Source organism: Micropterus salmoides, unplaced genomic scaffold, assembly GCF_014851395.1.
Source record: "Micropterus salmoides isolate LMB-PRFRI ecotype aquatic unplaced genomic scaffold, ASM1485139v1 Ms_hic_scaffold_22, whole genome shotgun sequence".
NCBI lineage: Eukaryota > Metazoa > Chordata > Actinopteri > Centrarchiformes > Centrarchidae > Micropterus > Micropterus salmoides.
Window position 1 is genome coordinate 13,637,503 of NW_024041373.1, and position 27,125 is coordinate 13,664,627.

At 38.8% G+C, this 27,125-nt stretch overlaps 1 protein-coding gene across 1 annotated transcript; it reads right to left on the reverse strand.

The window, feature by feature from the left end:
* Positions 1-1,850: 1,850 nt before the first annotated feature.
* On the reverse strand, positions 1,851-26,301 carry lrrc1 (leucine rich repeat containing 1). The gene is made up of 14 exons (XM_038737356.1): positions 26,143-26,301; positions 17,852-17,969; positions 16,865-16,943; positions 14,065-14,154; positions 10,234-10,290; positions 9,465-9,528; positions 8,759-8,833; positions 8,283-8,427; positions 7,866-7,984; positions 6,959-7,042; positions 5,562-5,677; positions 4,854-5,026; positions 3,660-3,799; positions 1,851-3,245 (listed from the first exon to the last, which is right to left on the reverse strand). The coding sequence occupies exons 1-14, from the start codon at positions 26,299-26,301 to the stop codon at positions 3,087-3,089; spliced, it is 1,578 nt and encodes a 525-aa protein (XP_038593284.1). The 3' UTR covers positions 1,851-3,086.
* Positions 26,302-27,125: the final 824 nt, after the last annotated feature.

The window sequence follows — 27,125 nt, forward strand, 5'->3', positions numbered from 1 at the left end:
TGAATGGCTCCTGGTTAAGGGTCTTCTCTGTCACCAAAGAAGACTTCGGATGCCCTGTGATGGAGGAGATCTTTATGTTGCAGGCAGGGTCTCCACGCAGACCAGACCCCGCATTAAGAGCTCTGTGGTGGTGAAATGTCCTGCCCTCTCCGATTTCACGTCTCTGATGGCGACGTGGTAAGGCGTCGCTCTCTGACAGCTGGCCTGAGCCATCCTGGTGGTAAGAAATGATTCAATGTTTTACAGTCTGTCTGCGAGATAGGCCTTGGCTACATCGGCGGAGCCAAACACTTCACAAGACATCAGCAACTTGTCTCTTCACAGATTCTTGACATAATGTATAGTGATACATCTGGATTAAATGGAAACCTGCAGCAGGACACACTACCTGTAGTGGAGGTGATTAATAATAATAATTTTTTTAAAAAGGGTATCCCCATATCAAGAGAAACCAAGATAAACAACTTGAACTTGCTAATATACCTAAATTGGAAAACAGACCTCCTCAGGATGCTCAAATTCCTCTGCGTCCATCTCTGCGCTGGAGCAGAGACCACCCTCTCTGTCGCTGGCCGGGAACAGGTGAGCTCCTGCCTGCTGACACGCTTTGTTTGCCACCCAGCTGAAGCCTGAGGTGGCCCAGTTTTGGCTACTGGTCCTGAGGGACGGGTTAGTATGAGGATTTCTACACTCCTGGAGATAGTCAGAAGATACCACCTGTTGCTGAAGATTTAAAGTCAATGGAATATCTGGCAGGAAACAGCTATTGACAGTGATGGCTCCAGTGGTGAGTGTGTTTTATGAAACTTTGTCCCTCATCTTGAATGTAGGACATCTTTGAATGTCATCTTGAGTGTAAACGGACGTAAAATAGGAGCAGCACAATTTGTCTAAGCTGACCATCTGAGGATTATCATGTTTTCCAGTAGAGCCTCAAATAATCAGTATAGTTAAGATGCACTAAAAAAAACAATACTGCTAGTAATCATAATGCATGCTTATTTTGTGCACCAGGGGGCACCAAAACGGTCACTACTGCAGAGTGTAATTGGTCTACTGTTATTCTCACTGGTATCAAACCTAAATCTCTCTCCAAATCTTGATTTGTTTTTGTCTCTTTCTCTGCCTTTTGCAAAGATTATGTCTTCTGATGCATCAGGAGGCAAAGAAAGAGTGAAGGATGATGCCATGCTCAAAATGCATTGCAATCTCACTGATGAAGGCCACTTACCAACTGTAACACCAATAACATTTTTAGTACGTTCCCATGACTTCATCAGTTTTTAAATATGTTTTTCCTCACCTAACTGATAAATCACCAGGAATTATGTGAAATTGTTTTACTTCAACACCAAGCACTGTACTTGTCTTCAAATGCTGAATAAAACTGTACAATGAGATTCAAATAAAAGGTGCACTTGCCGTGAACATTAGTGCTAAAAACTGGGATAATGCATCATTATAATGAAGTGAGCATATACATTCACTGATATACTAAAAGCACACCTGCGTCAGTACAACATACAGCACGTGCAGGGTAGACAAGTCAAATATGGCACATGCTGGGCAGAGCATTACAGAAACGTCATGCACTGCTGGACAGACAGAACAAGCAATGGAAGGGTCAGGAAGGAAATTCTGGTCTATTGCCTCAAAGCAAGCCAGTTTCAGTCTGAGCTCACTTTGTCAATATATTGTTTTTGGATATGGACACACATATGGACCACACCAAATGTATCTTGTTTTTATATCTGACATTTAAAAAGCTAAGAGACCAACTCAACTGATATGACATTAGAACTCTTTGATATTCTCTCTAAACTAAAATTAAAGCAATAACAAACGTGTTGTTTAGTGTTGCACTCACTTTATTGATCAGTGGTTAAAAGTCATCCACATCTCAAGGCACAGTGCCAATTCGAGATCTGTTTTGTGCAGTTTGATCAGAAAATGATTGAAAACATAAAACCAACACTTGAACCGCTTTCTCTGGTCCACTTGTTGCAATCAGTTTAAAAACAAAATAATACAATTTATCAGGTACCATGTAAAAGAATTTGAGAAACGCTGAGAAGTGCATTGAAGTCTTCTAACTGCATTTTTAAAGGATGCCATCCTCGTGGGTAGGAACCAGACCTCTGATGATTAATCTATACAGTACTCTTAGTTAAAGGGAAAGAAAACTTATTTTTAAAATACAGCTGTTTTTGGCATCTATTTGAAAAACAATGCAAAGCAGTGAAGCACAGGGCATATAAATAAGAGCATTGTTATTACTGCATAATTAGTTTGATGTGCAGTACTTAAATTTAAACTTAATTAATCAAATCTATTTATTAACCAAAAATATGTCTAGATGTTTTACAGGATTCAAGGTCATCCACTCACCCCAATGACAATTTTATGGATTGAATAAGACATTAGTGACTGCTTTTTGTTCATTGCTTTGATTTGATTTAAAAGAGAAAAAAGGAAAAAAAGAAAAAGTACCGAGAAAAAAAAAAAGTTAAAACATCGGCAACTGATTAAGAAATTTGCTATACATTTATTTACATCTGAGCTGCCAAAAAGTATAAAAGTATCAATATTCACAAGAGACTATACAATAATCTTTAATCAGTAGGTTCAAAAACTCCTGCCTTTTTAAGTTTGCCCAAAATGTAAAAAGAAGTATTCACCCAGTGTTTTAAAAATAGATATAGAACAAATATATAATACATTTACGAAGGTTTGACCATATTATAAAGACCTATAATAGTGCAACTACCTAATGTATATTTTTTGAAAAGAGGCATTTAAAAAAAGTAATAAATCTTTAAAATATCTTTTAAAAAGGAGTTTCTGTGCAGATTATTGCTGTGGACATTAATTAAAAAGAGGAAGGCACCGCGGCCCCGATAGACTGAGTCAAACACGTTTTACACAGGACTGGAGATGGAGTAAGGTTACAGGCGTCCCAGGGTTGAATCGGAGGAGGGGTAGGCCACACTGGGGTTCGTAGGTAAAAGGAAAAAAAGAGGGGCTGCGGGGTTGTGCAGGACGATACAGCGAGACACAGGAGGTAAAAAACATTTCTGAGGTAAAGGTCACACAGACGTGGTCACTCTGTCTGCGGCGTTATTGACCTCGTTTTTGTTGGAGTCCAGGCCTTTGGCAGCGTTCATGTCGTTGCGCAGGTTCTCGGCCGCTTTCTTCATTGTTTTCAGCTCGCCAGGGTGAGGCGTGGCCCGCCGAAGGAGTGTTCCCTGTGTGGAGCAAACCAATTCAAATTAGTGGTACATATCTGCAGCAAAAATAGGAATCGTTTGTATGTGGTGAGCTTAGAAGAGATGAGTTAAGGGACGAGGCTGGCTAAAGGCTACCTCATAATTAAGGGTCATTATAGAATGACTGAATGCAAATGCCCAGCATCTGCTAATGGCTAATGTGTATAGCGATGTCAGTCTGTCATTGCAGACCACTACTTCAGTCCAGACTGAGATATCTCAGAATCTATATCATGGATTGTCATCAGATTCTGTATGTATTTTATTTATGGTCCACAGAGGATGAAGCCTACTGACATTTCTTCAAGCGCCACCAGCAGGTTAATATTTGTGGTTCAGTGTGCAATATCAGCAACTACTGGATGGATTTCCCCTCAAGCTTGCTGGTCTCACCTGGTCGTCATCCTCCTCCTCGTCGTCATCCAGGAAGCGAATGGCACTGATCCTGTTCTCGGCTTTGTTGTTCCATGTGTCATCTGCCATGTCATTCACCAGGCTCTCCAGGGCTCCGCAGCGGGCAAGACTATCAGAGACTGGGGTTTGTTTGTATGAGAGACAACACAATTTCTATTATTGGAATTTGTGGTCACATCAAATTGCTCGCACAGAATTACAGAGTGCAAGTTGAAGTGAATATTTCAGCAGATTAAAATCAATATGGTTGCTGTGATTGCTTCTCTGCAATCTGCCAACTCAAGAAATGAAAGCAGTCACATAACCCCGAGCCAGAAACTGCCAGATCACAGTTTCAAATCCCAGCTTAGTCACAGGCTTACAGCAACACAATCTTCCCTGCCCCCAACCTCAGCTTCAGCCTCACTTGTCTGAACGCCACCGGTCTTATATCTCCATCTTTCCCGCAAGACAGACAGCACGTCACAAAAACAAATTAATAAATGCGCCATTTCTTCTTGAGGGATGACCAAAAAAACATCTTAAGCACTGTGATGAGCAAGGAAGAAACATTTTGCATGGGTATCCCAAATACTCCACAGATATAGGCGCAGGGCTGTGGATGACCGCCAAGAAAAAAATGACAATAAACTGTTGTATCAGGCAGAGATAGAGCCGGCCCTCAGCTGCATCCCTTTACACAGTGGGTGAGCTTTTAATGGCAGCAGGCCAGCCGCTGCTAAGCCTCTTTAGCTGTCCAATCCAGCGCATTTCTGAAAAACATAACCAAGGACATGGGACAGGAGAGGCCCTGATCTGTTACAGGTGCAGAGATCTCTTACAGGGCCTCATAATCGACAGATACTGCAGGGAAGGATCAGAGGTCACGGAACACACTGATCCCCAAGCAGTTCATGTGATAATGTCATCAAAACCACGGGGCACTAAATACGAAAAGACGATGCAAGAACTGAATATTACTCTAATGTCACAGTGTTGGCACCCAGTCATTTCACTCTAGAAGATGCTCGACACTGACTGGATGTATATACATACAAACAGCATACATGCAAAGAAACACTGTTCATGAGCACATTTCAATTAACCAGTCCAGTATGAGAAAAATGTCTAATCACTGCTGCTGATAATATTAATGATCCTGAGGATCATCTTCCACTTGATCATAAACATTACCTTTATTGCTTGATTCACATGGCTGTTGAGGCAGCAGCACGCAGGTGAGCACCTTCTCGCCTGAGACAGGATCCTGGTCGGTCTGAAAGGTGAGGAGAGGCTGCGACTGGTTTTCTGACAACCATAAGGCCTTGAGGCGTAGTGTGGTCAGCGACATTGGTAAGTGGGTGAGCCTGAAAACAAACAGGAGATAAATCACTAAGTGGCTCATATCACAAAAGCTATAAAAGAAACCACAAGTCACCTGCTGGTTTCTTACTTTCAAAACATACAAAGCTCTGTGTAGACATTTTGGATTAGTACAAAAGTCAAGTTAGGATGAGGAACTTGGCAGCTGTTTCGACAATGTGGATAGACAGGAAACAGTCTCCAGTGTGCGACAGTAGCAGTAAACATTGCTGCGGATTTCTCTGAAGACAAAGCTTGGACCAAAACATGTAGTGGCAGTTAAGCAAAGCCAAAATAAACAAAGACTCACAGTGAGTAATATGGTGAACACATCTAGATAACCTATAAGCATCAGAAAGTAGAAAACCAAGTACTTGGTTTACATATTGTACTGTTTCTTTATAATTTCTATTTAATCAAAGTCTTCAAACTGCTTTAAGCTCAGTGTGTTTTTCCTAATAAGGTGGCGTACGCTACTCTCTCCACCTCAGCTGCCAAAAGATGAGTGAAAACAGGATACGAGTGAGTTGCTGAACGAACCTATTTCCAGAGACATCCAGCACGTGCAGTTCTGTGGCTTGTGACAGCTCAGACGGTATCCTCGTCAGCCTGTTCTCTCGTACACAGAAGACATTCAGGCCGCTGCAGCCCCCGATCTACATAACAGAAGAGACACCACGATTAGGCTGCACGTCAGTCACGGTACAAGTGTTAACAAAGCCAGGACAAAAGAAACCAGAGTAAATCTGCTGTCCGCATTTGTGCACGTTGTTCCAGAATTGGTGATCCCAGTGGCAGAGCAGTTAAATGTCAATGGGATGTAGCAGAGGGACCTAAAATTAGAAACAATTAGGCCTAGTAGCCTGACAAAGCAGAGCCTTGATGGGTCATCTAAACTGCAGTTGTAATCCATTAATCTGCTCAAATTCAGACCTGAGCAGGATACAAATGTTGTGACAGACATTCATCATGTTAAACAGAGCAGGTTAAGCTCATCATTTCCACACGTAAACATCATAGGTGCTTATTGCTCTGACATAAAGGAACAAACTATAAGTATAAAAAAGCATAAGGAACAATTATAAAATACATTATTAGGTCTGCTTCCACATAAGCTCGAACAAAATTCAAACAGGGAAAAGGCGTTACAAGCAACTAATCAGCAATCAATAGAATCCATAAAACTGGGCAAACGGTCAAGTAGCTCAGCAAAGCACAAATCAATACTTGGGCCATGGGTACACTGTGATTGTTAGTGATGTCATGCAATGCTGGATTGAGAAAACAGTGACACCATCGATTCATTATCTAGGCCAACTGTTTTTTCTCCAAATGCTGCAGCCCCTTGGCATCATCAAGACACAGGGGGCATTGTACGACCCCTGAAGAAGCCTTTCAGATGAAGTTTTAAACCAGGCAAGCCTTCACTTCAACAGACAAGAGGTTTCGAAAAGAATGTCACACAAACACAATGGAGACACTCAGACAGAGCTGAACAAATCAGAAGACTGAGCAGTCACAGTGAGGTGAGAGAGCACAACAAGCAGGGGCATTGTTGATCCAAACGTGAGTGAACTTTAGACAGTTTGAGCCAATGGAAATCTCAAACACACTTACAGTTGCATTAAAGATTTACATAACAATAATTGCCAGAACTGCAGTTTCAGATGTGCGGTTACAATCCAAACTGTGCCACTTAGTGACATAAAAGTTACATTTCGTGTTTCAAAGATACAAGTAGAGTTGTTTTTCTGTTATTAACGGTAATAACAGAATGTAATGCAATGTAATTATTGTTTTAGCCCAGTCTTCTTTTTAGCAAGTCCCTTCTCTGCCATCAGTCAGCGCAGGACTGGTGAGCTTGCAATCTTACATTTGCCTCTAAACATACTTGATCGTTTTGGTGAAATGATGCTGGCTGATAAATGAAACGTTACCTCCTTAGGTAATGACGTCAGCTGGTTTCTATCACAGTTGAAGTTGGAAAGTCGCTTCAATTTCCCAACACTCCTAGGCAAACTCTGTAACATCCAAACAAACAATTAGAAACACAGTAAACTTGAAACTCAATCACCACAATGGCACAATAACAGTATTTGCTTTTCTTACGAGTCCCTTTACATTATCTCAAGTGCTTAGTACAACTTATTAAACAGTTTTATTAACACACAGCCCTCTAAGTGATAAAATGACATTCCTAAATGTGACTCCAACTCTAATATATGTATATAAAGTAACTACAGTTATATCTATAGGTTTTTCTTTTACTAGTTAGATTTCAAGATGCTATTACTTGTCCTTTTAAGGGATTTTTGGTGTGTAAGTTCTTACTTGATGGCTACGTTTACCAAGAGGCCAATCCCCAGACACATTCCAGATGTTTTACGTATTTGTGTTGAATTTTGAGGCTGTGCTAATGTTTTCAATCAGTTCAAAAGCAAAGCGAAGCATAAAAGGCACATTACTGTAAGCTTTCTGGGCTACTGAATAACACTCAATAGTGCATTTACCAGTATTGGTGTGGTGTTGATGCAACTTAGTAAAACACACAATCAAACATCTATATCTTTGTAATGAGGATTAAATCTCTATTATGCCTTTTCATTATACTAACACCATTATGTAATGTGCTGCTGCTTTTATATTGACTGTGTGTTTATAGATATGTTATTGTTATTTTATGTTAAGTTGGAAAATCTGTACTTCAACACTCGATCTGGCCTACAGCTATTTTCAAGTAGGTTACCGTGATCCAGCCAAGGCCAGATGAAATCAATGTCATTGTTTAGGGGTGTTCTCAATTAAATAAGTAAAGACTAGACAGTATTACAGTTGCAAACACACCTGTAGCTGGTTCTCTGTGAGCACAAGTTCAGTAAGGCATTCACAGTTGCCAATGCTCTCTGGGAGATAAGTTAGTCTATTCTGATCGGCTTTCAATATAGAAAGTTTCCGTAGTTTTCCTGCAGAGAGAGAATCAAAAAATACATGAATCAGTATAAACCTTGTTCAGACACTCATTAGCAGTTAATGTGATATTGTGGAAAATGTATGCTGAAATCTTGTAAAAGTGATTCTTGCATTATTTTCATTAAGGTGTAGTCAAATTAAATGCAGACACCAAAGCATATTGGTTGCTCACACTTTGGGGAAAAGCTACATTTTCCCATATGTGAGAATTACTCAAGGGGAGGAATAACCTATTAGATAAGCAAGTTAGCATAATCGTGCTAACAGAGTGCAGAGGAGTCACATGCTTACCAATGCTTTCTGGTAGAGCATCAATGAGGTTCTGAGACACCAGCAGGTCATTGAGCGACACCAGGCTTCCTAGCTCCTCTGGAAGTTGCTCCATTTTGTTTTCTGATACATCCAGACACAACAGGCTTTTCATACTGCCTATCTCCTAAAGTTCAGAGCAAACAGGTAAGTTACAATAACATGGCAATAAATAAGACAGATATGGTCACTGATAGTGTTAACATGGCGTTATACAGTAATATTCAAAGGAACCAGTGCACTACATTAAAATCCAGACACTATTGTAAATATTTAACATGTCAAGACAAAATCTGTCTTATCTTAGGGTGGATTATTTGTTAGAGTTGTTCTTGTTCAAAATTGTATTTTGGATGTGTATTTCACACTGCCATAAAAATAGCGGTACTCTAATTCAATAACAGATAAGACAGTAACAGAATCTCAAACAAAATAAATAAATAGCATGATTAGCTTACTGCAGGTATTTCAGACAGCTGATTTCCATCCAGCCACAAGTCCTTTAAGCTGACAAGACAGCCTATTGATTCTGGCTGTGTGGGAATAAGAAAAGAAAAAGGCAATAAAAGACAAAGCAGAAAAATTATAATATAAGTGACATGGTTCTGAATTAAAATTCCTAGTGTGCATATACAGCAAGGGGCAGACCACTGGAAGCAGAAGCACAGTATATTTAAATGAATGAAAATACATCATATATTTCTATATGAAATAATATATTTCTTCATATATTTTTTTTTTCCACATTTCCCTACTATATTTATTAAAATGTAACACAGAAGTGTCAAGGGCATGCTTAATGAATATCATTTTAGAACTGTACCAAATATTTCTTAGCAAAAATGATAAAAAAAATATTCAGAAAATATATATAACAATGTAATTAAATGAGTTCAATGTACACACACAGCAAAAGCCATTTCTTGGCAGCCTGATTTTGCTTGATCTGTCAGCCGCTCACATAAGATTACAACTTAAAACCAAAGCTCAGAGCAGATGGTCATCCTCCGATCTGGGTGATAAGAGGTGAAAGCTGTTCTCGAGGGATGCTAATCTACTTGGACGTGACAAGAACAAGGAAATGGAAAAAGTTTTGTTTCCACTCATTTTGTCAGTAAACAAGTTTCTAAGCACCCAGAAGAGTAAAAAAAAAAAAAAACTTACCAAATATTTCAATTCATTATTTCCTAGGTCGAGTTCTTCAAGTCTAGTAAGCATAGATAGTGACCTGTGGGTGACAGACGCAAGGGAAGTTCAAATTAAAATACCGTCAAAATTAAAATGCATAAGTTATTAACCTCTGCTGACACAGACACGCAAACTATACTTAGGAAATATTAGATACCAGGGCTGAATGTTTTTAAAAAAAATCTAATTGCATTCATTATGACTGATATTGCAAGTATTATATGAGATTAAGGGAAATAATTATTTTTACATCATTAATGTCACTGAATTGAAAAACATTAATATTAATTATGGTGTGATTTTTGTACCAAACAAATATGTTTTCTTAAGTCTCTTCAATATGATGTTTAGGCTAGGACATCTCTGCAACACGACAATATATAATTTAAAATGGTATTTTGACACACATCACCTTTAACAAATATTGCAATTTGAAAATTGCAGTAGACCATGCTGCGATTCGATTAATTGTTCAGCCCTATTAAATACATATATATATATATATATATATATATATATATATATATATATATATATATATATATATATATATATATATATATATATATATATATATATATATATAATATATATATATATATATATATATATATATATATATATATATATATATATATATATATATATATATATATATATATATATATATATATATATATATATATATATATATATATATATATATATATATACACCTAGACAGTGGATTTGGTTGAATACGTACTCTGGGAGGAATGTCAGCAGATTTTCTCTGAGTTCTAGTGATGCCAAATTGGAAAGGCTGCAATGACGGACAAAAAGAAAAGATGATTACACATTTCTGAAAATTCCATGAAAACGTCAACTGTAGTTTCTTTACAACTTCTACAACCCATAACACAGATACATTTTACCCATGATACTCTGAGTGTATACTGAGTGCAAACAAAGAGTTTTTAATGAGATCTAAAAATGGTTGTAAAAAGTCTCCTTGCATCAGATATCTGAGAACAGGAAGTACTTTGGAGGTGTGTCAAGTCTTATCAATGCCGTAAAATCGCGACAGCATAAACAACCGCTGCATACTTTAAATGAAGAGCAAAATATCTAAATGGCCAGCATAGACCAAAGTACAGGGTTATCTTCTTGATGTGCTACATATGTGCGCCTTACTGCTGTACATGTACCCAATTGATGGAGAACTTTATGACAACAGCCAACTAGTACAGTGCAAAGTCCATCTTGTTGATCAGAACCCAGACTAAATAATTCAGCCTTTGTGTGGTATTTGAGATGGACCAGGGAAACAACATCTTTTTCTACATTTCCCTGATCTAAATACCAAGTCAACAAACGTTAAGCTAAGCTTTTTCACTGTGAAAAAAAAAAGACAATCAATTGTTTTAAGAATGTCTTCACTTTCTAGACTGTAACAAAGTCTTTACAATGGCACGGCAGTTCACATTCATAAAAGTGAGAAAATGGCTGTTAAAGGGATAAACAGAATCGAACAGTCTATATGAAATCTCTCTTGAATGACCCTCAAATGTGACAACATGAAATACGGCTGCTTTTCGTCATCGTTGTGCATTCATTCACCACAGCAGATCACTGAGCCAGAGATTAAAAGACAGAATACATGATTAAAACAACCATCTAACTGCATCAAGTGTCTCAGGTTTCTGTCTTCTGTGTATTTGTAGTCAGAAAACACTCTCATCTCAGGAGATAAACCACTGCTGTTATTTAATCTCTTGAACGTTGATCTTATCCACTTCTGAAAAACCCACGCCACGTTTTTCTATCTGCGTTATGGTTTTCATTACCTTTCTGTCGACAGAGGGCAGGCCTTAAGTTGCTGCGTTACTCAAGATAGATATGGGACATATGTGAAGCACATGCCATACCATGAGGAAAAAGGTGTTAAGAGATCTCTTGAACTTTAGCGGACTTTGTTGGCAGGAATATTGTATATGCCATAGAGGTAACCCTAAGAACCTGTGTGCAAAATCAAAACAATGTAAATCATTCAGATACACAGTTTCATATCACTGCTGCTCTAAAAGAGCCAGCCATGTCTATGTTCAGTTTGTAGCTGTTGCCATGGTAAACCACAAGAACAATATGAGAAATAGCTGCTGTAGCCAACTAGAAACATTCTTCTACAATAAATCTTTTTGGGATTTGATTAGCAAGAAGGCAGACCTCAAATCATATTGATGACATTTTACAATGCAATATTCAGTTCAAAGAAACATTTTAATCCTCATTGACTTTGTTTTTTATTGATTTTAGGTTTCTTGAATTAATTAATTAATCAATCAATTAGCCAATTAATCAATCAACTATTAAATTAATCACCAATTACTTTGATAATATATGAATCTTTTTGAGTAATATTTTAAGAAAAAATGTCAAAATTCTCTGATTCCAGATTCTTAAATGTAAATGTTTAATGTTTCTTTCCTACTCTGTGACAGTAAACTGAAGATCTTCGAGTTGTGGAAGAAACAAGACATCTGAGGATGTCATCCTGGGCTTTGGGAAACACTGATTAACATATTTCACCATTTTCTGACTTTTTATTCACCGAACAACTAAATGATTAATCAACAATGAAAATAATCGTTACTTGCAGCTCTTGTCTGAACAACACGTTTCAACATGTTGCAGAATATTTACTACTAAGCAATTATGTAGAACCTGATGACTGCTCAACACACAACACAGCCACAATTGTTTTAGCCCAGTGTAAGCCTTAGCAGGACAATCATCTATAATCCATTCCAGCATGAATTTTCATCAGAAAATCTATCTGGTGTTTTGTGTCTTGCATGAAATCTAATTTAGGCCTATCATAACGCTGACAGCATTAGATTAACATCAAACCTAAAAAGCCCATCTGTAAGGCAGCACAGCATTTCAGAGTCTATAATCCTGACCTATGATCACTAAGAGAAAACAAAAATAATTTCTTGAATCGCACAGTCTCTCTCTCTCATGCACCATACATGCATTATCCCTGAGAGGTTAAGCAGCAATCCCTAATTTATGGCATAATGGCAAGCCAAGACAAATCCCTGCTTAGTTCAGCTCCAACTGTTTCAAGCAGTTATCTAATGGTTAAAATATGCCATTCAGACATTAAGCAATAGTTTTTCAAAATGTACTGCTGCCAACATCAGTACAAGTTTCACAGTGGGTATCAATATCAGAAAACATCTTTATTGACATCTATTTTTTTAAATTCTGTTTTTAAAAAACACATTAAATTAACATAACGTTGTATGTTTAAGAAAATAAAGGATCTGGTGCAAAAAGTACTGCTGAGAAAGTAAGTCAAATATCAGGATATTATCAACATTTCTAGCCAAACGAGCACATCTAAAGTCATTTCATCAACTTTAAATCCATCCCTGTAAGGTTTAAATTCAGTTTCCCTTGAATTCCAAACTTCAACTAAAATCATCCCTTCCAGCGATTTGACCTAAAAACACATGGTTCTGTTATTAAATTCAATTATAACTGAACTCCACAATAAGGGAGACCTCATAGGGATAAGAATGTTTGGAGACATGCCTTTTCACTGCAGCACATTATATGCCATCTCACAACAGGCCTTTTGCCTTTTATGAACAAAGACAACGCAGCCAAGAAGACGACACTGACTGATGCGTCTGTGGAGAGTAAAGTGGTTGGTATGTTTTCCCCAGTGCAGTGAGACGGAGGAGATTTTAGAAGAAATTATTACTATCAGGAGAAAGACAGAGACAATAGTAAGCACTTTGACATGCAATGTGTATTTCTGTTGCTAATAGCATTTACTGCATAACCCTCAGTGAGTTGTATAGTAGGAGGAATACCTTTTAGCTAAGAAGGAACACTGTCACAACACGTGTTAATGTGCGGTGTAGGAGGACCTCTCACCTCGTCGAGCTCACCTCGTCGAGCTCACCCCCCCACCCCCCCTCAAAAAAAAGAAAACAGCAGCGATTGTCATCCTGGCTAACATACCACTACATTTACTCACACAGAGAAATGGCACTCTAAACAAATGTTTTGAGCTCAATGCATTTTTTTTTTTTAAATGTTTGCCCGCCCATGCTTAGTTTTTTGGTTGAGCAAAGTATCTGCTTTTAAACACTACACTATTTAATGTCTATTTAATAAAAGATACCACATCATGGAGAGTGGTATTTTTAGAGCATTTATTGAATTAAATATATTTATTGGTAAAATGAATGATTATCCTAGCAATGCCACAAAGAATAAAGCACAGTGTAAGACTAGGAAATAGAGAGTGAGATAGATGGGATGTTATGTGACAAAAGTCCCATGACATCATCATTACAATATATGCAAGGAGGTCGTAGACAAGAAAATGAATTTCTAAAAGCTTACAGGAGCACCATTTGATCAAAGTAACATTTTGGTTGGTCATTTCAAGGTGAGATTAACGCTTTCATTTCTGCTTCTGCTATGAAACTGCATGTGTGTGGTAGAAATATTTTACTGGCAAAGGCTAGATACCCTCAATATGTCAAAACACGTATGATGAAACAGAGCATTTACTTACTTTCCAATGTTCTCTGGAAGAACTTGCAATGAAATATCATTAATGGAAAGGCACGTCAGATTCCGTAGCTCTGGGAAACTTTCAGGTAACCTGGAAAAAGAAAAGAGAGGCCACAGTGTGAGATGCCAAGTGAAAAGGAACGGGCACAGAATAAATTAATTCAAAGGTTTTAAATGCTATAGCATTTTACAGCAGGGAACAAGGATTCCAATTGGACGTTGCATGTTGCTTTGTTTCTACTGAGACTGTACTGTAAGTAATGTTAAGCAAGAGTTGACCTCTGACACACATAGCAATTGTAAGTCGCTTTGGATAAAAGCGTCAGATAAATGTAAATGTAAATGTATTATAGCAGGATAATCAGGTGGGAATATTATGCTGCCAGTTGTGGTTACACTTTGATCCTTAGCAGCAACAACAAAATAATGCTTCTTGCATCCTTTTAGCTGTGTTGGTTATCTTCATATTTAGTGACAGCCTTAAGTGTACTTTGTTTTTAAGCATCCTACATAAAAGTGGGCATTTGAGACAACAACATTTTTTATATTCAATTCAATATTTTTCTTTAACAACATTTTTCGGAATGAATATAAGCCAACGATCATATTGAATTACACTAATTTACAAAGCCTTGAATCAGACAGGTTTTGTTGTTTATCAAGCAAGCCATCAACAAGTCTTGATAACCTGCATCACCTGCAAGATGCTACTGGTATTTGGACCAGGGCAAACTGTATCTCCATGTAAACTGAAACTTTCTAATATAAATTCAAATGAAACTTTAACTTTAAATTCAAACTGGAACCTACCATCAATAGGAAAATGGCAGGTCCTTTAATAAAACAGCTAATACAGACAACTAAATCACAGTTTTAATTAATATTATACGATGCCATCCAGGTTGTTTTTAAACATAAGGAAAAAAATCATGTCTGTATTGATGAGTTGAAAAACACACAACAAGTTTATTTTCCATCTAAATTTCACATGTGAAAAATTAATATAATCGAACAACACATATTGGACCTTTAATACAACACTCTGCAACTGGATATTGGACTTTCACACAAACAGACCCCAGTCAGTTCAGATTGGTGGACACGTCTCCTCCACTCTAGTTCTCAACACTGAAGCCCCCAGGACTGTGTGCTCAGCCCCCTCCTGTTCATGCTGTACACCCACGACTGCATCCCCCATCATGGAGAGAACTCTGTTCTGAAGTTGGGGATGGGGATGACACCACCATCATCAGCCGGATTTCAAAATAACGATGAGACTTCATATCGGGAGGAAATTGATAATCTTGTAGAGTGGTGTCAGAGAACAACCTACTGCTCAATGTCAGCAAAATCAAGGAGCTGATGATTGATTTTAGGAAGGAGGAGATAAAAACACACACTTCTCTCTACATTTGTGGTGCTGAGGTAGAGCAGGATAGTTTCAGGTTCCTGGGAATCGGCATCACAGAGAAACTGACAAGGTCATCTCACATCTCCACGCTGGTGAAGAAAGCTCAGAAACGACTGTATTTCTTGAGGAAGCTTAAGAAGGCCAAATACTCACGCCAAGTTCTTGTCAGCTTTTACAGAGGAGCAATATAAAGCATCCTGACTAGAAACATCACAAACTGGCATGGGATGTGCACGGCCCAGGACCGGAGGTCCCACCTCCCGAGCATCAGTGATATCAGTGAGGTGAGGTGCCTACACAGAGCCCGAAGGATACTAGGACCAGGATCACATTCCTGCTAACCTACAGTCGTAACTAGACCACAACTATTAAACTGTTAAAATAGGACTGATGAAAGAGTGGGAAATTAGGTTACAATTGTGGAAAAAAAGAGTGTGTATGTGTGTGTGCTCGCACTTAAAAGTATTGAACACTGATTGGACAAGTATTGAACCTTTGTAATACTATTCACTGTTGCCTCCTACACTATATGCTGCTAAGCAATGTATTTTTGCTCCTGCTGAGGTGCAAATTAGACTTAGTCTCCCCCACACAATAAAAAGCATACCATGCACAATCCACAACCTGTCAAAGAGAGTGTATAAATGTTCAAAATAGCAGGAGCCAACAGGAGGGTATCTTAAACAAACACATACTGCAGACAATTCAAATATAAATTCCTCTCCACAAGACAGATGTTTTTTTTACAATTAATTGTACTCCCTGCTTTTGTTATCCAAACAATACCGTCTAATCACAATGGCAGAGGACAGACTAAATAAGAGTATTTAGGTGGAGTAAAGCTCACACGTCTCCATGGGTAAAGGAGATTTATTCTATCTTTGAGGAGATGGATATGTTGTATATCTACAGGAATAATTAAAATTGTGATGTTAACTATCTTACACATAAGCTCTTATTGACATTTGAAGAAAATGGTTTGAAACTATTTTATGGAAGACCATTTTAAGGACATATTCGCATATCAAACAGAACTTTAGTCCTGAATTATAGTTTACATCTCGTTTATCTAGAAGCCAGGGATCTGAAATAATTTGGTACACTGATGACCAAAATTTGGAATACTGCATATGATGTACTCAGGACCCAACTATATTTATTCCTGTGTCTTAATGCTCAATTATACGCATGACACAATAATAAAAAAATCATTCATTCATGCATGTTTTAATCTGGAAAAATAGGCGTGCTTTTTGGGGGGGGGGGGGGGGTCATTATCAAAATGAATTGATGTGAAATGTATGGTATTACCGTTACAAACCTTGACAGCTTAAGATACCAATATAAATATGACTGAAATAAAACAACATTATCTTTCACAGATTATTACCTTGTTAATGGATTTCCACTGAAATCTGCCACTTGGAGGGCTTTGCAGTATGAAATACTCTCTGGAATTTCTATAATATCTGAATAAGAGAAAAGACACGTTACAACACTTATTTATCACTCTAGTCAGATCTTAAAACATGTTCCAACCTAAAATACGAAACAATTAGAGCTGCAACAATTAATTGACAAGGTGAATTCATTTAACTATTAAATGAAATCAACTATTTTGATAATCAAACTGTTTTCAGTTCTGATGTCTTCACCCCTCTATGGCAGTAAACTGACATTTTCTCCCATTTTCTGACATTTTATAGGCCAAACAACTAATCAGTTAATCCGGAAAATAATCAACAGATGAATCAACAATGAAAATAATCATTAGTTGTAGCCCTAGATATGATCAGCAGAAGTTACATAATGCATGTCAATATTAAAGAGCTGCTTTAACTGCAAGTGTTAAACAACCAAAAACACAACAATAATCGTGCAGATCTTGATGCAAAGACGGCATTTCGTGGTAATCATATGTAGAATATTACTTTCTTAATACAATGCATGAAAATGTTTTATTTCAACATGAACAGCATGTGTTAAGTATCTATTTGTACATTCATTTAACTTAGTTGGCCTTCTGAACTTGGTTTCACTCTACAGACACAACAGTGCAGGAGAAACCTCACCAGTGTATCTAAAGAAATATCTGCGGGTCTATACAAACAACTTGGGAGATCCAGCGTAATGAAAACTATGCTTTATTTTCATGCATGTTTGTTGCACCCGCTTTGTAAAGCGGAGTAAATCTTTCTATGCGATACATTCACTGAACTTACTGCTGCCATACTCAATAGTAACAATGTATTCTCAGATATATGAAGAAATGTACAGAAACACAGATATAAAATGTAATATGTAACAAATGGGTATGTGTTATAAAAGTCTAGTTTACTTGTGTGCGGCTTTGTGTATTAGTGTTTTGCCTTCTTACCATTTCGAGAGACATCCAGTTCTACCAGCTGCATGAAGTTGGCTATTTCCGGTGGAAGTCTCTGGATCTCATTGTCACTCAGTCCAAGTTTCCTTAGTTTCACCAGCTGGAAAAATGGCTGAAAGTAGAAAAGAAAGGCATGTTCAGTAAAAAGTTTTAAGAGGAGGTTCACATTTTAACAATGCTCTTTGACAACACTGCATCCTGGAGGGATTACAGAGTTAGAATTTTGTTATGCTAATCTGTGAAAATAAACCTGAACAATGCCTGACAAATACAGTTTACCTGATGCCAAGTCATGAAGATTTTGATCAGCTAGTCATAATTTCCCTTGGATCACTTCTTTGTATGCAACTGGTTCATATAAAATTATTAAATGCAACAATAACTACACAATATATTAATCTATTTATATTTAGCTGAATGGGATTTTATGTCTAGTGACACAAATTACAAACTATTTAGATCATAATCACATCTTTAACAAGGGTTGATTTTGTACTGCAACATTTCACATTTTAATTAAATTTATATAGCATCAAATCATAACATTTATTATCTTAGGGCAATTTTCATATAGGGGTATAGACTGTAGTCTTTATAATATTAGTTACAGAGACCCAACAACTCCCACCATGAGCAAGCACTTGGTGATAGTGTGTAGAAATCTCCCTTTTAGCAGGCAGAAACCTCGAGAAGAACCAGGCTCTGGGTGGGCAGCTATCTGCCTCGACCGGTTGGGTTGGCAGTATGCAGTCACACGAGTGTTTTCAATTATTCCGGCTGATTAGACCTCTGCTCACGCTGAAGTTGGTTGGGGCTACTTGGGGAATTACACAAGGTCACCATAACGTAAAAAAAGAAAGATAAAGGTGTAAGTTGTCTCCTGCTCTAACAGGAGCAGCAGAGCTAACTGAAGACTGAGGTGAAATGTCTGTCAAGTCCAGTCTGTTAACGCCCACATGGTCTGAGAGAGTACACTGTGTGTATTGAATATAATATTATGGCATTATCTCAGCTGTGTCAAGATAACTGCATGGCTGCTCTTAACACATGAGTTCCTTTACAGGCCTTTTTTTTTTTTTTTTTTTTTTTTTTTTACAGAGGACATTTTCACATGTCGCAGTCATAAAAGCACAGGTGTAAATAATAAAACGAATGGTGGCTGAATTCCATTTAGCTGCTTCAGTGTCAGGATCCTGGTATTGTGCATGCTGGCTCATTGTCACACTGTCATGGCTTACTGGGACACCTCGAAACAATTCAAATACCTACTATGACATCTCAGTATATCTGCTTATGGGTTGACATGCATCAACTTAACTTGTAATGCTTTAGGTTAGCTAGCAGGCCACAGCACTGACGAGACATTGACATAATTGTTGTAGATGACTAGAGGATTTGACTGGAACCGCAAGAAAGGAAAATACTGGGGGCTGAAGACGTTTAGCATGAGAGTACACGTACATTGACGAAGGCCTGTCTGCCGGCATCAATGTGGCATCTTTTATTTTTGTTGAGACTGGATGCCAGGCTTCGGACAGTCAGTCACAACTCATAAAATTGTTTGGAGAAGTCTCTACTCACAAGTCACAACTTAGTCTTAGAATGAAAGATCCAGTCGGCACACTTACTTAAAAAGGCAAAAGCAATTATTGCAAGCACACACTTGACGCCCATAACAAGGGCGGGCAGAATTTGCCTGTGTGGGGTTAAATAAGGTATGCTTGCTAACAATACTGCATCAGTTATTAAAGCTTTGGCATGAACAGAAAAACCATACTCATGCATTTCCCCCACTGGCCTTGGTATTTTCACTGCTATTGCTAATTACAAGGCAGGCCAACTGGCCCTGAATGCAGCTGCTAAAACCATACATTTATAATTCATTCAGTCACCTCAACTAACTATTAATGTCTGTGCTGTTTTGATCTGCATGTCCAGTATTGCAAAGACATTCCTAAATATGGCTAAATAAAAGAAATTGTTCTATTATGCACAAGCCTGTTGCACTTACAAGTGGATCATATTGCAAGTTTCTACTTTTCTAACCTCTATCATTTTGATTTACTATTTATTCTGTAAAAATCACCACTGCGTCACCACTGTAACCAACATGAATTCAAGCTGTAACGGCTTTTTACAACCACCTGTTTCATACTAAAAATGTTTTCTGTGGGGAACACTTCATTCAAAGGTCAAACTTTTTAGGCTGTAGCAAAAAAAACTTGTCTTTCTTTTTAAGAGGAAACTGAACAGGTATTCCCCTTGATATTAGCTCACTGTCCTGGAGCTGTATGCTCAAGTAAATGTAATATGTTCTGTCTGGAGGGTGCTGGATCTCCACAAGGCTATGTTGAATTCCAATAATATTTAATGCTACCACCCTCAAACTACAAAAGCTGGTGTATAGGCTATGTTTTGTTGTTTCTGGATGTTTAATGTGGGTAAGGAAGAAAAAAAACATAAAAGCTATACAGTTAAATTCAATTCAATATTTATAGCGCCAAACCAAAACAAGTTATCTCAGAGCACTTTTAGTGTATATATATATATATAGCTTTTATCATAGGCAGCACATTTTTTAAAATAAGAACTCATGATCAGGCTGCTCATTATGAGTCGGCCACGTCCAGATCACTTTTTAATAATGTGTGCACAATAAATAACGCCCAAGAGTCCAAAAATCAAACTCCACCCAATTACAAAATGTTATGTAATGCGACAGTTCAAACAGTCTCTAATCCATTATTTTAGAAAGAAAACAAACTTGTACTCTTACAAGTAATGACAAATGACTGAGCCTTTGCATCCTAACCTCCTTAATTTCACTTTCACATTTCACTTACTTACAAAAGGCATATTGTTGGTGCAGTCTCTGTCTGCTAAGCCAGTTCAGAGCACAGAGATTTGTCTCTTGATGATATCATCAAGAGAGTCTTGGCTAGTACTGACTTGTTCATTTCCAGAAAACTAACCTGAACTGTGACTGATCAGGAAAATAATGCAAACCCAGTTTTAAGGCTCATTCTACCAACGTGTTTACTGCTCTCAAACTTCCTACTTTAACTTTGCCACTCCTTTATGACACAGCGATTACAGGTGGAAGCAAACACAGGTACTCTGAAACCATCGCTGCCACAGACTTTAAGCCCATGAGAAAACAAAGGCAGTTTCCTTTAAATGCTTTTGTCTGCCCCCCCCCCCCCCCCATCCTCTTCATAAAAATAAATACTATCAGAGGAGTAACAAAGAGCAATTCATAACTGATTCTGTATTGTTAGTGTAGTCGCATGTCAAGCTTTGTGAGTCTTGCATTAGGATACCAACAGCAAACCTGTTCTTCCTGTTAGTGTCATTCATCAGGGCAGCCCTAACAACTACCCACTTGTCGCACACAAAAAACAAAACAGGCTGAGTGAAGAATACATTAACCACTCTGTCAACTCCTCAGTCAATGTTTGAATCTTCCATTTCACCTTCAGCACTGTTTGTCAGAGAACAGGCCTGTTTGTGCGAGGCGAGTGCGTGCCCAGCAAGTTATCAACAAAAGGCCTTAAGGTCTTCATACTGTACAAGAAAGATGCAAATTCTTTCATAGCCTACCCAAAAAGTTTAAAGCAGCAGACAAGTATAACATAGTTGTTGTTTATCTGGACTAGGCTCCTGTGCTTATTTATTTGTGCTCAATAAAAATGTTAAAAAAATGCACACAATCAACAAAATCTCAAGTCAATTACATTGCGAGGCCACAACCCTTTAGCCACAAAGACCAAAGTAAAAGAGATCAGTGTCAATGCCCAGTGGAGTCTAAGGTTTCATGGTAATATTACTACATATGTATGTCAAAGCACAGGCTGGAGTTAAAACTGTCCAAACCACAACCACATGCCACTCAACAACTGCACTACCTTAATGAGTTGTTTCTTCTTGATCACATGACAGTTAGTAAAGTCAGTTCAACCACCAGCTTCCTGCTCTCTGGGATTTGTAGCACCACTTGCTTTACCACTTCACGCGTCATATACCCTGCAGCTTCCTGTCTCAAAGAAGGCACTGCCTCTTCTCTCCATCACTGCCATCGCGGTGTGTGTAATCTTTGAAAGACCTACATCTAACAATTATTTTCATCATCGATTCACCTGCAGATTATTTTCTTTTTTGGTTGTTTGGTCTATAAAAGGTCAGGTGAAAAAAAAAAGGCCCTCTCAATTTCCTCAGTCCCCAAGTTCACATATTTAAGAAAACCCAAATATATTCAGAAGTTTATGACAGAAGATTAACATATTAACCGTTTTATTGGACCTTAAATATATTCAGTTAACTATCGCTCCATGTCAATGGAAAGCATCACATCCGCACTGAAGAAGCGGAGAATGTCTTTGCTTGAGAAATGACTGAAACGATTATAGCTGGTGATTCATTTTCTGTTGTTGACTAATCAATGTACTGACAAATTGATGCAGTTCTAAATAATTCTATTATGCAGAAGCACATTTCAGACAGTCTTTCAGAGGCACCAACACCTCTGTGTTACAGTTTCACCAGAGCTGGAGACAGTGGATTTTAAACTGGATGAACAGGCAACAGAACATTTCAGCAGCAAGTGGGTCTTGCATTCCTCTTCTTCTTATCCAGTTAAGTTTCTGAGTGTGACTGCTGTTTAGTAAGCTAACAACCGCTATTTACAAACCACACTGATGGTATGTATTTGTGAGGGCCAGTTGCTGAAGGGAAACTTTGAATAAACAAAGAGACACAAGTTACTGTTCGCTAACTCTGGCCACTGCCTCAGCTCAAACAATACATAAAACAATTAAACAAACCAAAGACCTGTGCCTCGCAATTAAACATACTCATACAAGCCTGTGCTTCACGTCTCCATGATTAGGTCAGCAGATTTTCCTTTGTAAAACTATCGAAACTCAAGCTGAACTTGCCTCATCTTGTTGTTGTTCAAACACACCTTTGCGGTTGCATCCTGCCGTATGGACTGCCTGACTGCCTGACATGTTTTCCTCTGCCCGCTGGTTGGAATGACTGACTTGAGATGCGTTGTTGTGTAGGGGCTTTGTTGCATCACTGCATCACTGACAATGCAATAATAAAGTAAGTGGTCGGAGTTTATTCGGCGTTAGCCACCTCGGAGGCAAATGTGATGAGGCCACACAGAGAGCACAGAGCTAGACTGATACAAAGGGTTTATCCAGATGGATGTTTCTTGGGTTCACTCAGCAAACATGGATGACATTAGTTACATGCCAAAGACCACAGTAAACAAAGTCTCTTGTCGGCATGTAAATAATCCAACTCTCTATCCTCTAGACATTTTTAGAATATTTCTAAACTGAGTGTAGTGTCAAGCGTTTGTGATGTCACAATGACAGCACACCTGCTAATCACGTCCTGATGGAAAGAGGGTTTTGCTTTGAGAGTACCTACTTTGTAGCACAGACAAATGCACGAAGGAGGCAAATAGCAAAACACATAATGCCGTCTTTGTTTTCAATCAGAATAACTGTTCCTGTGCTTTTCTTCGATGGACAAAGTAAGCAGTGTGACACAGCCATGGGAGGTTGGTCACATTATATCTGTTTCATCAAATTTCTCTGGACATGCCAAGCCCAAAAATATTCTTTCAGCCCTATTTTCTTTCTCTATGGGCAACATCACTGTATTTTCTCATTTAGGTTAAAACCAAATCATCAACGCTACTAAAACAGCTTCAAAGGTTGAAGAGCTAACCAGTAGTTTTATTTATAGTAGGAGGTTGAGGGATGATTTCTTAAAACTACACGCTTGTGAATGAAAGAAAGCAATGTCGCAAAGCCACATAATGGTCCTTCAATCCAAACATCTTTACATCTGACCCACCATGACTTCAGTGAGGGATCATGAGGTCAGGGACAATTTCTCAAATGGCCTAAACCTTAAACCTAAACCTGATTTAAACCCAATATATTATGTACTGGGCCTGTACCACTTACTTTTTGCCATTTGAATTCTAAATCAACATTTGAATGCTGGAAAGCTTTTTATTTCATGTCTATTCATTGTGCAGTGTGCGAGGTCGGGACTTTATAAAAACATAACAACGCTGTCCCGGTCTCTCCGCTTTGCTCTCTGTCAGGTGTGCGTCTGTTTGACCGAGGGCGGGGCTGAGCTACATACAGTACACACACGCAAGCGCAGCGGACAGGATGAAGGGCGGCTTCGGCTGCATGCATTCACACAAAAAACGGCAACGTGGCTCCTTCCCGAAGGCTTGTGTGGAGGTGTGGCCATGTTTACTTGCGCTTTAGAACATAACCGCTGCAAAACAATCAGTCACAACAATCACTCTGATCGTTCAATTGGGCCTTTTTGGCATGGGAAACAGACATTTACATTGCCAAAGCAAAGTCTGCTCTCTCTTTCTGAATGGGGCCATATATATATATATATATATATATATATACATACATACACATACACACACACATACATACATAGAAGCTTCAAATATTTTTAAACAAATCACATCTTGTACAGCCCTTTAAAACAGAGTTACATTGAGAATGCCTAACACAGTTTTCTCAGGCTTAAAATGCACTCCCCAGGGCAGCACTGAGAGCAACTTCTACTATAAAACTGGTTTGGCTGCAAAAGTTAAAAGGGACTATGCTATAAAACCACAAAGTCAGTCATGCTTTCACTCACTGTAGCAGCTCTGGGAGAAATGACAAAGACACCCACAGGTCAGACTCTGGGATCTTCAGTTTCAAGGCATAGGGAAATACTAAATAAACCATTCTGGGAAATAACATGCAAATCCTTTAACTAGTATCCCACTTGATCCAGGGCGCTAGGGTCACAAGTAAGAAGGCCGGGCTTGTGTATCCTGATCTCAGCAAGCCTGTCAGTAATTCACACTGTTGCCTGCAGTCCTCCTTCATGGTTTCTATTAAACACAAACAGAGCTGCTGTGATGGAGTAGTTCAGTCATTATATTATTCACAATGTGCGTGTAAAAGGTTGTTTAACTTTGTTGTCTTGAAAGCAAAAATAAATAAATCAATCAATCAATCATAATTCACTGGTTACGGCTTCTCAAATGTGAGGATTTTGCTGCTTTTGTCTGAGCTGAATATTGTTGTGTTTTGGCTATATTAGCAATTTGGCGGTGTCACCTTGGGCACCGGGAAATTGTGATGGTGATTTTTTACTCTTCTCTGACATTATGTATGTAGACTAAATGACTTAAGAGATGCATATGGTTTGGGATGTGGCGCAGACACTGCCCATGTTACGCAGACTGGGCCACGATATGAACGATCGACAATACAGATGTTATGTTTACATCATTACAAATTTCACTGCTTCTTTCAATCATGGCCGGCAGTTGACTTTTTACTGCCACTGCCATCCCTAGCCTCATTTTACCTTACAAGTGAAAATGAAAATGATCGTTAGTAGCAGCCTAATGTGAAGATGTTGTGAGACAAAACTATGATGATCCATATGTCGTCTTCTCCTAGTTTCATAACAAGCTACACTATAGTTGTTTAACAACAAATTCTATGCACAAGATCCAAAGGCCATCATCAGATTTTTTTGTGTTCAACCTTAATTCCAAGGTCAATAATCTTATTCAGTACAGTGAATGCCTCTACCTGCTTGGCAATACACACTTTATGATATTTTTCTTTATTCATTTCACTCTCCTCTACCGTGGAATAAATACTGCTCTAGAGCACGATTACTCATACCCATTCAATGTTCATCAGGGCACTGAGTCATAAAGACTGTGACTTTAGAGTTGATCAATATTGTTAAACTCTACCTCCCTGAAAGAATAAGTTATTAAATGCCCTCTGCATACAGTCAAGGCTCTCTGTCAAGCTGACAGCATCAGCGTTTAGAGACAAAAGGCCCATGGGTATTCCTGACCTCAGAATGGGATCACATGCCCAAACAGGTTTGACATCTCAGACACAATGCCAGGGATTTTGCAGTAGTCTGTGAAGACACCTGGGATTCAAAGGAAAACGTTTTATGACCAAACCCCCAGACTCTGGCACGTGTGTTTAGCGGTGGGGGGTGTAGTTCCGGGGAAGTTTCCACCTCCACACGGTGTCAGCCCTGCTGATCTTGCGTAATTATTGTCCCCAGGTCCCGCTGGACTCTCACGGGATGTCTGATCAGCTCGGTTAGCAGCACTTTGACTGGAGGGACGCATTTCATGAAACCAAAAATAAGCTGCCTCTGAACCTGCCATTAAAACCCGTGAGAGAAAGCGGGTTTCTGCTTACCTTGGGCAAGTCCCGCAGTTGGTTGGCATCCAGCAATAGCTCCTCCAAACTCCGTCCGTAGCGGTAGATCTCATCGGGCACATACAACAGAGAGCAGTGGCGTTTATCGATCATCTCAACATGACGGTTGCACCGCCACAGGGGTATACAGTGAAACATCACGGGGGAGGTGGGGATAAATCTCGTACCCGTGCGACAAACAAACAGCGGGGAGGAAGGGGATGCAACAGATTGCTACGGCGGGACAGTCCTGGATTAAATTTACCGTCCAACACAGGCAAGTGAACACCGAAACTCTAACTGTGAGTAAGTCGCGGAAACGTTACCGCGCTACAGAGGACCATGGGAATTATTCTCCGTCGTTGTCTGACTTTGGTTAGTTTGTAGGCACCTGTTTTCTTTTTTTCTCTCTCCACTTCGTTCCGGGTCTCACGCCGCTTTTAAACCCCCTCGTTTTTTATCGTAAAAAGCACAGGCTACATCTCCGTGTGGAAGAGGGTAGCATTCTCGTTTCGTCGTCTCGTCCCGGAGTTAATTTCCTCTCCAGTCCAGTTTCTGACCCGGAACATTCACTCCCTCATTCCTATCCTACGTCATCCTTCCACACTGCTCCTCCCTCCGGTCCCTCCTCTGGATGGTCCCGTCCCGCACAGGGCCGCCATGACGGGGCACCGAGGACTGACAACAGCCCTGGGGGTGGGGTGGGGTGGGGTGGGGTGGGGGATAAATAAAAACTCCGGACCATTTAAAAATATTTGAAATACAGCTGTAGTAAAAGCTACTTTAGAATCTTTATTTAAAATATCATGTTACCGCGTTTGAAACAAGGGAAACCTATGCGCCACAAAGCTGTAGAGAAGGATGGTGGTGGAAGTAACTTACTTCATCTTTTTACTATGTCACTGTTGAAGGAAGAAATAGGCCTGCATTTAATTTAAATTCATATGCAATAGGCTAGAGTAAATCCTTGCTCAAGAGTTTTG

What these genes read in the sequence shown, in the direction of transcription:
- lrrc1 (XM_038737356.1), bottom strand. Translation starts at nt 26,301, where the DNA reads ATGTTTCACTGTATACCCCTGTGGCGGTGCAACCGTCATGTTGAGATG. An exon ending in CTGCTGACATTCCTCCCAGA is followed by an intron (nt 9,529 to 10,233) that starts GTACGTATTCAA and finishes TGTCACCCACAG; the next exon opens with GTCACTATCTATGCTTACTA. An exon ending in AGGAGGAGGATGACGACCAG is followed by an intron (nt 3,246 to 3,659) that starts GTGAGACCAGCA and finishes TGCTCCACACAG; the next exon opens with GGAACACTCCTTCGGCGGGC.